Raw genomic sequence first — 11,737 nt, 5'->3', positions numbered from 1 at the left:
ATTCTAATCATCTCATTATAAGGTTTAACTCATTCTTAGTATAGATAATATCGAATATATTTTAAATAAAATATTTGAAATTTTCTTAAAAATCAATGATGTTGATGACAAGCTTGTTGTGCACCTTGGCCGCAATGGATTTGGATCCTCTCCGAGGCAACTAGTCGGGATCCTCCTGACCAGTGTTCGTGGACCGTTGGATTTTTATCAAACGACTATAAACAGGGGGCCTCTAAAAGTTATAATAATTGCAGCAGTTGGATTTTTATCTAACGGTCCACGAACGCTGGTCAGGAGGATCCCGACTAGTTGCCTCGGAGAGAATCCAAATCCAGCCACAATAACGAGCCCATCTTCATAGTCACCCTCTTTTGATTTACTTTCTTTTAAAAAAAATATGACAATGATTCAGACGAGAGAGCATAAGCATAATAAAGATGTGCGAAAATTAGTGTCTTAAAAAAATTGTTTGGAGATTGTTTTTTCTCTTTCAATTTTTTGGTTAGATAATGTTATTCACATTTATTTTTATTTTTCACATGTCCTTTTTAATTTTAAATCATTGAATAAATTGAAGAAAATTAATATTTAAATATTAACAAAAGTGTTTAAAGAATAAAATGTGAACATCATAATTTTGTTGGGTTATGGGACTGACTGAGTAATATGGGGAATGGCCCAATTGGGATGTCTTTCGGTTGTTGATAGGTCAAACAATAGACGTGTTGTGTCGTGGAACTTTTGGAAGTGTAGTGTACTTTTGTTGTTTGGCATTTTTTTGGGTTGGTTTGAAAATCTTTTGGTGGTGTGATGGGTTTAGAAGCAATCCCTTTCCTTTTTCTTTCAAAACTTCACATATCGACCTAACTAGTTGAATTTTACGTTAAACAATTAAAATTGAGGTCGTTTTTATTTTTGAGTTTCTTATGCTTACAAAATATGAACTTTTGGTTAAAAATTTATAACTTTGTACTTGAAGATCAAGAATTAAATCAATTAGGGATGACTAGTCAAATTGATTTCTTTTCCTTACTTTGTTTATCCCTAAATTTCGATATTCCTTACTTCATATTCATGTAGGATTGTAAGGGTGAGTTTGTTGCACTGGACTGTCTCGCACTGGACTAGCTTCAGGGATTAAGCTGGACTGACTTAGACTAGACTAAGATAGACTAGCTTAGTGAAGCGTTTGGTGCAGTGTCGGATTAAAAAGCAGAATATAAACAAACTATAATATTATATTATTTAACACTTATCTAATAATATTTTATTATTTTATCTAATAATATTAATTTAACCCTTTTCTTTCCTTTTTCCCACTCTACCTCTCTCTGGAACCTTCTCCCATCTCTTCCCTCTGACTCCAACCATTCTCTTCGACTCCATCCATTCTCTCATTTCCTCCTTGTATTTCTTGCAAAACGTAGTCTTTCAAAACAAGGTCACGGTAGATCTTTCAAGACAACCTCATCCGTTTCGCCCTCTTCCTGCCGTTAGGCATCTCCACCTTCCTCACCCTTTTTCTCCCAAAAATTTTCGAATCTCTCTCCTCCCTCTGATACATGCGTCGGCTTCTCCATTTGCAATTCTAGAACGAGATAGCCATCTTATAATTTTCTGGGAAAAAGGAAGAATGCTTGCTGATAAGCTTCTCCCATTGTTGTTATTGTTTTGCATTTTTTTTTTGAATTTTGGTGGTTTGATTTTGAGATTTTGGTAGTGGGAGAAGCTGCTTTGGGGGTGGGTAAACGGAGACGAAGCAGCGTACAGACGATGCAGTGTAAAAAGGAAGCAGATTTGGAGACGTGACTAACAATCCCATACATTTCGGGGGGACTCGCCAAGACTACCTAGTGAAGGACTTAGTCGGGACGAATCCGACTTAGTCGGGACGAATCCGACTTAGTCTCATTAACGGTAGTCCTTCTTCACACCAAACACGGCTTAGCAATCCCAATTAAGCCAGTCTAGCCCAACGAGGTTTAGTGAGGGCAAACAAACGCCCCCTAAGTAGACATGTTATCATTGATCTAAAATGGCCTAGACACTGGACGGTGTAGGATCGATGCAATTTAGTGTTACTTGTTTTGAGCTTTTGAAAGAATATTTATCATATAATTTTCCAAAAAAATTAAAAACAAGAAAGTTATTTTTACATATTTATTAACTTCTTAAACATCATTGATTCCGTTTAATTTATTCAATCCGATGACCATAAGAGATGTATAATAAAGTAAAATAATGTGCGTGAAAATTATTTATTCGGATACTTGAAAGCTGCCGGTCGAGACCGGCACAAATAAAGGAGCGAGTCGATAGAATACACAGGAGTAGCGAGTGTTCTGTAGAAGTTGTGCTTCCGAAAATCCGATCCACAACACCACCAACTCTGCTTCTTCGAATTTCTTCAAATCCAGAGGAAAAAAAAAGAGTTGGGGAAGAATGATTGGAGCAGGGAAGATCAAGCAGTACTCCAATGTCCTCGACAAGCCCCTCAGCAAGGGCAAACAAGAGGTCCTCTCTCTCTCTCTCTCTCTAGTTTATGCTATATGTTTGATCGGATTACCTCAATCTTCAACATATGGCAACATTTTATTGGATTTCTGGGTGTTGGGTTCTGTGATTTGGGGGAATTAGAATTGCAATCTCTAATAAAGTTTTTAAATTTCGTGCATTTCGAACTGTTATGCTGCAAATTTATGCTCGATTGACCTCGAATCCGAGTTCTGAGCACATGGATCGTTTTCGTTTGTTGAATTCTGCGTTAATTGTGATATGGGCAATTTGATTCAGGTTGTTCACTTACTTGGGTTTGTGGTTTTTTGCTGATTTTGGCATTTGATGTTTTTTTCAGGTCAGTTTGAGTGCGTTTGCGTTCTTGTTTTCGGAGCTTGTGCAGTACAACCAGACGCAGGTTGACAACATAGCTGAGTTAGAACGAAGGTGATTGAAATTACTACCATTTCGATTACGTTGTTAAGTGCTCATCATGCGCATTCAAATTTGTTTCCTAAGGAAAAGGTGAAATCGTAGTACAATATGAATAGAAATGGTTATTTGATATGTTATAAGGACAGTTTACTCTTTCGTCCGAAAATGAACTTGTGAGCTCACTTAGGTTAGCTGGTGTGCAACTTTAGGCGGTAAGTGAATGATAAAACGTTATCACCTAGGATCGTTTGTTTGCTTGATATTGTGAGTTTCTTCTGCAACCTAGCAAAATCAGAGGTGGTTTGGAAAATTGAAGCGAGTTAGAACCAAAAAAAAGGGTCTTGAGGCGTTGTGGCAGAATAATTCTATTAGCAAATACAATTTCTTTCCTTTCAGCTCTCCATTGACTTATATTGAAATTCTAATATGTGAGTGTTAGAAACCAAAGTTTCAATAATATTTTATGTAAACTGGAGCAGGCTGGAGGATGCAGGATATGCTGTAGGGGCTCGAGTTCTGGAGCTTCTTTGCCATCGGGAAAAGGTATGACTTGTTGTTGAGCAGGAATATCCCTAACTATTATTTTTGTAATCACGATATTCAGAAACCGTTGCTTCATTTGGCAGTAAGTGAGAAGTAAAAAACAGATATCAGTATCTTTGGTTTATAACACATTCTCTATCTATAAGTTGGCAAGTGTGAGGAGCTAACGATTACTGAATATGTAGTTTTAGTCTTTGTAAACAATTGATTCTTTGAGTGTTAACTACATTGTTACAACATAGTTGCAAACCGAACTTATACAACATATGTTTTTAGTTGTGGTTATAAACTAATCCCTAGGCAGAAGAAATTACACATAACAATGCACTGTGCTCATTATATTGGAATTTTGATAAAATGTTATCCTAATGGTCCAAATTCATAACAAGTTATACGTGCTGATGGGTTTGTATCTATCTCCGGCTGTAGTGAGTGAGACTGCATGGATGCTTACTGCTATATTAATGGTTCTTTGATGCCACAGGGAAACAGAAGGGAGACGCGGTTGTTGGGAATCCTGTCTTTTGTGCATAGCACTGTTTGGAAGGTGTTATTTGGAAAGGTGAGTGCTTTTGCTTTGGCTTCTTTATCGTTTTGCATGTTTAGGGCTTTATGGCTGAATAGAGCACAATGTACTTAAATTAGGAACTATGTTAACTGCTTCTCGGTGCCTGAAAATTAGGTAGCTGATTCCCTTGAGAAAGGCACTGAACATGAAGATGAGTACATGATTAGTGAGAAGGAGCTCCTTGTGAACCGGTAACAGTTTCTGCATTAATGAGTTTACTTCTACTACTGTTTCAATTAGCTGGATCCGTCAGGTTTGGTTGATGACCAACTAATACACCATTTTTGAATTGTAGTTTTATTTCGATTCCAAAAGACATGGGAACCTTTAATTGTGGAGCATTTGTTGCCGGAATTGTAAGGGTAAGTGCGACGACACTTTCTTGCTTGTTAATTGAAACATCCGGTGCTTCTATTGTCTGATTGGCCTTTCGTTTCCCAATGAAGGGTGTTTTGGACGGCGCTGGTTTTCCAGCTGTGGTAACAGCTCATTTTGTACCAGTGGAGGGACAGCAACGACCTCGAACAACCATCTTGATAAAATTTGCCGAAGAGGTGACTATCTTTTGTTTTCCGCCATGATGTTTCATTTGTCTTGGTATTATAATCTTGTCGATTTTCTTTCCTCTGCAAGGTACTACGAAGAGAAGCAAGGTTAGGTTGATGTTCGTGGCACGGTCATCTCATTGTTAGTTTTCCCAGCGCTTCTCTGTAATCCAACGAAGAAGGCGGGGACTTACAGATGGATTGTCGAGCTAATGAAATTCGCACCTCTAAACTTGCGGGAATTCGGATTCACACATTGGTTAATTCACTGTGTAAGCTATGGCACAATGATGATTTGAAAGTAGCTACAATTTGGTAAGTGTGGTTTTATCTTGACAAGGAGAGAAGTAGAAAAATGAACAACACTTAATTACTGAAGATTATGTTGTTTATAGAAACTCGAAAGAACGACAGGCTTGTGCTTAAAAGAAGCCTCATTTTATCCCCTCGTGAGGCTTTGAGACATACTCCGTTGTAAATTTGGGTTATGTTAGTTGGTTATGTCGTGTGGCCGGGTCCTTACTTAAAAAGGGAGTTTTAACGAAAAACTTCCGGTATTGTTCACTTTTAACGAAAAACTACGCTTTTATCTTTTTCTGGTACTATTTAATGCACCTTATTTGTCATTTTTCATTAAAATTAAGGTTTTTTTTGAATTTTTTGTTAGTTTTCTTTAAAATTTACCTAATTGCAAAGGAGAAACAATTACCAATACCATCGTTATCCCGGAAGGGCTAAAAACCTTAAAAACGTTTGTCAACAATGGAATGAAACCTTTACTGGATTTGAGATCTCGTTTAGAGAGAAAGATGTGAAATATAGTGTTTCTTTATGTCAAATTCGTTTTCTACTACATAATAGTAGAGAAACTTAAAAACATTTATGGATTGTAGAATCGTTCTCTAATGAGGTACTCATTATATATTTTTTATAAACACTTTCAAACATTTGTTCATAATTCATAAAGCATTTTAAGTATTTTTTGATAAAAAATCAAGCTTCCTACAAGAGCAGACCCTTAACCAAACTGTCGGAAACACCAAAATGTAATATCGGACCATGTTCCCGGCAATATGAAATTTTTTAATATATACTAAAACTGAAAATCAACTGAAACATTGTTCATAAGCACAATGTACTTTTGAAAATGCCCCCAGTTTAATGGTGTAATTTCAATTTTGTCTTGACCATCCAGTTTTGAGTTTTTGTGTGATTGTATTAGTGTGATTGAAGCAACTGTGTCTATATATCAAGTTCTTATATCTGCCATTTATGGTACATAAATTAGGAACCGGATCCCCTCTTGAGCATGGGGACCGGAGCCTGTTGAGCAGCCCATCTGGACCCTTGAAATTTAATCAAACGGCTATAAATAGGGGGCCTTTAAAAGTTATAATAATTACAGCTGTTGGATCAAATTTCAAGGGCTCAGATGGGTTGCTTAGCAGGCTCCGGTCCCCATCCTCAGCAAGGATCATGTTCCCATAAATAAAAAAGGGGGAGACAAAGACAAAGTGGCATATGAAGCAGGCCTCTTGTTTCTCCTAAAAAAGAACTTTTTTATTGTGACGGGAACATGAGTGATACATTATGTATTTTTATATAAGTGATGAGAAATTGTATTTTTTTAAGTTATTAACTGTTTATTACACATATTTCACCATTGGTATAGCGACATATAATGTACCATCCTGTGTTTCAATTACATTGAGAAATCTCTTCTCCTAAACAACATAAAATCTGGAGTCTTTTTTACGAGAGATTTTTCAGTGTAACTGGAACACGAGGTGGTACATCACGTGTCACTATACCAATAGTAGAATATGTGTGCTAAAATGTTAATAAATTAAAAAATAAAATTTTTCATCACTTGTATAAAAACACGTGATGTACCACTTATATTCTCGTCACAATTAACAATTTCTCATTTTCAACCCAAAAAATCCCAAATTTCGATGGCAAAGCATTCAACTTTCCTAGTTTACAAAAATAAATAAATAAATTAATTAATTACAAAAAAAAATCAACTTTCCTATGAGAAGTGAAAAACTCACTTCCGTATGGGACCCATGATGAGCATTCAGAAGAATATGAACAAGGGCGGAGGTGCAACATCAGGAGGAGGAGGTTTGGGAGGCGCGGGGAGCGGGCCGACCGCGGCTGCTGCGGTGGCGGCAGCTCAGAAGCAGAAGGCACTGCTGCAGAGAGTGGAGACCGACATCGCCAACATCGTCGACAATTTCAGCCACCTCGTCAACGTCTCCAGAGTGCATCTGTCTCCCTCTCTCTCTCACAATTGAATTTTGAAATCATAATTTCTAAGAATTTGTAATTTTGGTTTGGGGGTGTGTAATTGCAGGTGAATGATCCTCCTATCAGAAACTCTCAGGAAGCTTTCATGATGGAGATGCGTGCTGCTCGAATGGTGAATCCTTTACCTTCCCTTCCTCTCTGCTTACAATTCAATTACCATAATTGTTCAGCTAATCACTTTTAGTTACCTCTTAATCGTGTGCTCATAGATTAATTTACAACTTGGAATCTGAATGTGTTGTTTCGTTTGCAATGCTAAACCCGATTTACTATCGGCTGCTATTCAATGTATTCATTGTTCAGAAGTGGCGGATCCAGAAAATTTAATTCCCGGCACAATGAACATTGTATAAATTCCTGCACAATGAACATTGTATAAATTCCTGTATAGGAACATGTAGGGGGAGGACAAACTGCGTTCACCGGCCTTATGGGGGAACCGCCGGTTGTTCTCCACCCGAAAGATGTTTCATTTTCATTATTTGGGTCGCTCACTCAAGCATGACGGAGCACAAACTCGACACACATTCTTTGTTTTATAAATCAATTTCCTTACAGATTGACAAATGGAAAGGTTGCTCTTCGTCTTGGTTAATGAGTTAGGATCATGTTTGTGATGGAAATTCGGTTTACACTTTGTCCAGCCTTGTCAGTCGAACTTTAGGGTAATGCAAGCTTGTTTTCCAAGACTCTGTCTTTGACATGTTTATGTTTCCCAGTCGATTTCTGTCTTTGAGTTCTTTGGTTGTTCTCCACCCGAAAGATGTTTCATTTTCATGCTTATTTGGGTCGCTCGCTCAAGCATGACGGAGCACAAACTCGACACACATTCTCTGTTTTATAAATCAATTTCCTTATAGATTGACAAACGGAATGGTTGCTCTTCGTCTTGGTTAATGAGTTAGGATCGTGTTTGTGATGGAAATTCGGTTTACACTCTGTCCGGCCTTGTCAGTTGAACTCTGGGGTAATGCAAACTTGATTTCCAAGACTCTGTCTTTGACGTGTTTATGTTTCCCAGTTGATTTCTGTCTGAGTTCTTTGGTTGTTTACATATAAATCTATGACCACAGGTCCAGGCAGCCGATTCTCTACTTAAGTCTCGGAGTTGAAACAGACGGCAATATTTTCAGGGTTTGCCTCCCTCGATGACCACGTAGAGAAAAGAATTGTGGAATTCAACCAGCAAGCCAAGAACACTTCCCGCATGTTGGCTAGAATCGGGGAGGAGGCAGCTGGTAGCCTGAAGGAGCTCGAACCCCATTACTACTCTTCCCCGCTGAGGACTGCTCAAAACGTGCAGCCACGAGCTTGGCATTTACAGTGGAAACTAGTGTAATGCTTTTACTTGATTAAGACCATTGGTATTTTGTTTAATGTTTTCAAACAACCTTAAAGTCTTCTCTCTGAACTGTGTGCTCTTAGACCTAACAATACAAGTTCTGTCTAATATATGTTCTCCGACCGGAGATATAATACGTTTTCTGACCCGGACAAACAATCCGTGCAAAAAACATAACGGACCAAGGTGATGTGTGGAACTGTAACATACAACGCTTCGACGAAATCATAAACACAAAACAAGGCAACCAGCTCTGTGTATAGAGTTCTAAGAGAGATGTCTCACACAAGTACTAGGCGAGCATACCGCCGGACGCTCGCCTGTTCTGGTCAAGGAAAATCAAATGACCTGAAAGAATCTCATGTTTTGAGGTTGCAAGAGACCCATGAAGCGAATTGCAGAAACCACAGAACATAATAGTGCAGGGCTTCATCTGATTCTTAAAAACAACTCGAAAGAAAGGGGAAAAGAGTCGCGAAAACAAGGTTCATGAGCACTAAAAGTACCAATCGTCTTCGTTTTCATCACACAAAAAGGGATTGTAGAGTTGAAGGGAAGATATTGAGGAAAACAGAGGCATAATGTGCAAACCTACGCACGGCAATGAACATCTTGAAGAGGAAGAAGAAGTAAAACGATAAAAGATGAGCATGGAAAGAGATAGAAACAGGCACCGAGATGTAGTCTACCAAATCTTTTTTATTTTTATTGATATTACTTTTTCTTTTCAAGGAGAACTAGGTCCATTCTCAACACCAAGACCATATAAAACACCAGCATATTTGTCAGGAGACCCATCAAAGTAGGTCTCTTTCAGTTTCATGAACGTACTGCATGTTAGCAAACTATCCGAACCAGCTTGGTGGGAGATGCCAATTCTCTCAACATCTAACAGCTCCGCGAGTTTGTTCAACCCACCATGAAGGCTGTTGCAGAACCTCATCAGATGCTTGATATCATAAACTGTAGGAAAATACATCTTGATCATTTTAAAGAACCCCGCCTGCGTGTTCGGGAGGCTTTGGCCTGTAAGCAGCTTGAGCAAGTACCCAAAATCATACCCACTATGGAATGTCACCCAAACCACATTATCAGACAGCACAACTCCGGATGTCATTAGTAGCTCGGTGAACTTACTAGCATCAACACCCTTCTCATTGTTCTTCACAAAATCCATACCGCTCTGGGACAGTAACTCTATCGAGTCACTAGCATACACATCCTCGTTGGGGTTGAAGTCGCGGAAATTGAATTGCCACACACAGTGCTTGTCGGTTCCACAGGTCGGAAGGTTCCCTTTCTCATCAGAAAATGTGAGACCCAACTGTATCAACTTCAAGAGGTCCACATTGGCCTTAAGGGTTTGATAGTGATAATCATAACTGTCCTTGAAAGTCCCTACAGGCCTCAAAACAATACCGGGAAACTCTGTGTCCATTGCTACATATCGGTATTCCTCTACAACTTTGCGAATCAATTTAAACTCCTCCTCAAGATTATCGCTCCAAACTTCCCTAATGTGAATCGAATCTCTATTCGGAAAACTAGACATTTTCTTCGGGCAATAACAACACAAATTGAAGCAAATAACAAGACCCAAAAGAGCAAAAACCATAGAATCTGCAAAACCAAGAAACCCACAACCCATATCAGGACACAAGAACAACCCACATCTCAAAATTCATACTTTATCAAAACCCATGTATCCAATCATCCAAAACCTAGAAATCATACCAGAAATCAAAGGTACGATAACTCACCTCAAGAATCAACGACTCCGGAATTCTCTTCTCGTTTTCGGATTGAGAAATGACGGGTCGGGACGGGCGGGCAACAAGATGGAGGGGGGGGGGATTTTCTCCGAGAAATCGATTATTTTCTCGGGAAAATTAGGGGGTTTTGGGGGAGAAAAAACGAGGGTTTTGATGGAAAAGGGAGATGGTTATTTTATAGAAAAAGGGAATGGAAAGCTAAAAATAAAATGGTTTTGTTTTTAAAGTCGTTTTGGTGAGGTGAGAGAAATCGCTGTAAGCCTCCCTTGCTCACATTGTAACAGCAAGGAATAGCTAGTGAGGTTGGTGACGATGAACCAGTAATCCCTCGGGAGGTGGGTTCTTAAATACACAACATTTCTCGGAGCCTTTTTTCTTTCGGACGAAAAATTTCTGGTACAATTTATTTTAACAAAAAAACAGTATTGTTTATTTTAACAAAAAATCATATTTTTATACTAAAATATCAATCATAATACTATTTATTTTACCCTTTATTTTGAATTTGGATCCTCGCCGGATCCCATCACTAGGAATCCTAGGGTCCTAGGGATCAATGCACGTGGATTGTTGATCAAAAATCGTGCGGCCGTAATTTTTTCATTTTTTATATTTTTCACGCAAAATGAGACTGTTTTACTTTAAAAATATGAAAAACTTTTAATTGAGACCGCATGATTTTTTATCAATGATCCATGTATGTTGATCCTTAGGATCCAGGATCTTATGAGAATCCAAATCTCTTTATTTTATCTTTATTATTAAAATTCAAACCTTTCATTAGTTTTCTATTTTTCTTTTCACCTTTTAACAATGTCCTGTGAGTTGCGGACCTCGTTTTACTTTGCCCTCCGGTGAGATGCTCAATCGCCCCTTTGCAACAATGTCCCATGAATTGTGGACCTTATTTCACTTTCCCTCCGATGAGATGCTCAATCGCGCCCTTTGTTTGTGCTCGTGATGCACTCTGGAATCTCAACCGTGCCGAGGGACCAAGAAAGCTCGTGGTGTAGGTTCTACTCGAGTCCCATTAACCTCTCAATTCGTTTCCATGTCTTTCAGGCCGTTAACTTTTTTTCCAATTTTAGTAGTAACTTGTACTATTGCACACGAGTAAACTAAAGTCAAGGGACATCGGCACAAATTAAAAGTATATGTAGTTCGGAATAAAATTTAAAAAAATTTAGCCCAAAATTGAAGACGGCATTAAATTCTAACGAGGTAAAAATTATCGCTTTCTATGAAAATCTGAGCATGTAACCTGCAGTCAATGGCATCTAATCCGTGGATGGGGAAGAAAATTTGGTTCTGAGATGGTGATTGAAAGGCCGATAGACCGACCTTTCTTTTTGTTCTGTGTTTTGAAAAGCCAAATAGAATAACAGACTATTTCATTAATCATTAGTAATTGAAATTCGCAGATTTTCTCCTCATCTGAAACGAAAATTTGGCAACAAAAGATAAACACTTGGCTGACATGCTCACAATCTCAAGTAAAACCTCACCCTGTCTAAGGAAGAACTGATACTTTTATCCTCTGCAAACTAAACCAGAAGGTCGGCCCTCGTGTTACTTTCTTCTCAGGGGTCACTAAAAAGAGTTGTTATTAACAAGCCAAAGAATGTTCACTCAGTGCGGAAGACAGACCGCTATAAGTTTTGCAGCTGAGACACTATAATGAACTTCATTCCAGGCTCCTCCCAAGTTCCATCAGCCCAAATGG

The 11,737-nt window shown here is 38.5% G+C and overlaps 2 protein-coding genes and 1 pseudogene across 2 annotated transcripts; 2 read left to right on the top strand and 1 right to left on the bottom strand.

Moving 5' to 3' along the window:
* The first annotated feature begins 2,243 nt into the window (after positions 1 to 2,243).
* On the top strand, positions 2,244 to 5,083 carry LOC139188068 (uncharacterized). Its single transcript, XM_070805099.1, has 8 exons — positions 2,244 to 2,514; positions 2,855 to 2,943; positions 3,411 to 3,474; positions 3,959 to 4,036; positions 4,157 to 4,233; positions 4,338 to 4,404; positions 4,489 to 4,596; positions 4,676 to 5,083. The coding sequence occupies exons 1-8, from the start codon at positions 2,443 to 2,445 to the stop codon at positions 4,703 to 4,705; spliced, it is 585 nt and encodes a 194-aa protein (XP_070661200.1). The 5' UTR covers positions 2,244 to 2,442; the 3' UTR covers positions 4,706 to 5,083.
* A 1,545-nt stretch (positions 5,084 to 6,628) lies between these two features.
* Positions 6,629 to 8,311, top strand: LOC103447099 (mediator of RNA polymerase II transcription subunit 22b-like; annotated as a pseudogene).
* A 612-nt stretch (positions 8,312 to 8,923) lies between these two features.
* LOC139192165 (probable CCR4-associated factor 1 homolog 7) lies at positions 8,924 to 10,390 on the bottom strand. The gene is made up of 2 exons (XM_070813651.1): positions 10,003 to 10,390; positions 8,924 to 9,862 (listed from the first exon to the last, which is right to left on the bottom strand). Exon 2 carries the CDS (start codon positions 9,855 to 9,857, stop codon positions 8,970 to 8,972), a length of 888 nt encoding a protein of 295 aa, XP_070669752.1. The 5' UTR covers positions 9,858 to 9,862; positions 10,003 to 10,390; the 3' UTR covers positions 8,924 to 8,969.
* Between the last annotated feature and the right edge of the window lie 1,347 nt (positions 10,391 to 11,737).

The sequence above is a fragment of the Malus domestica genome, chromosome 02 (genome assembly GCF_042453785.1).
Source record: "Malus domestica chromosome 02, GDT2T_hap1".
Lineage (NCBI taxonomy): Eukaryota > Viridiplantae > Streptophyta > Magnoliopsida > Rosales > Rosaceae > Malus > Malus domestica.
Note: the sequence above shows the minus strand (reverse complement) of the source record. Positions and strands in the feature narration are given on the sequence as shown.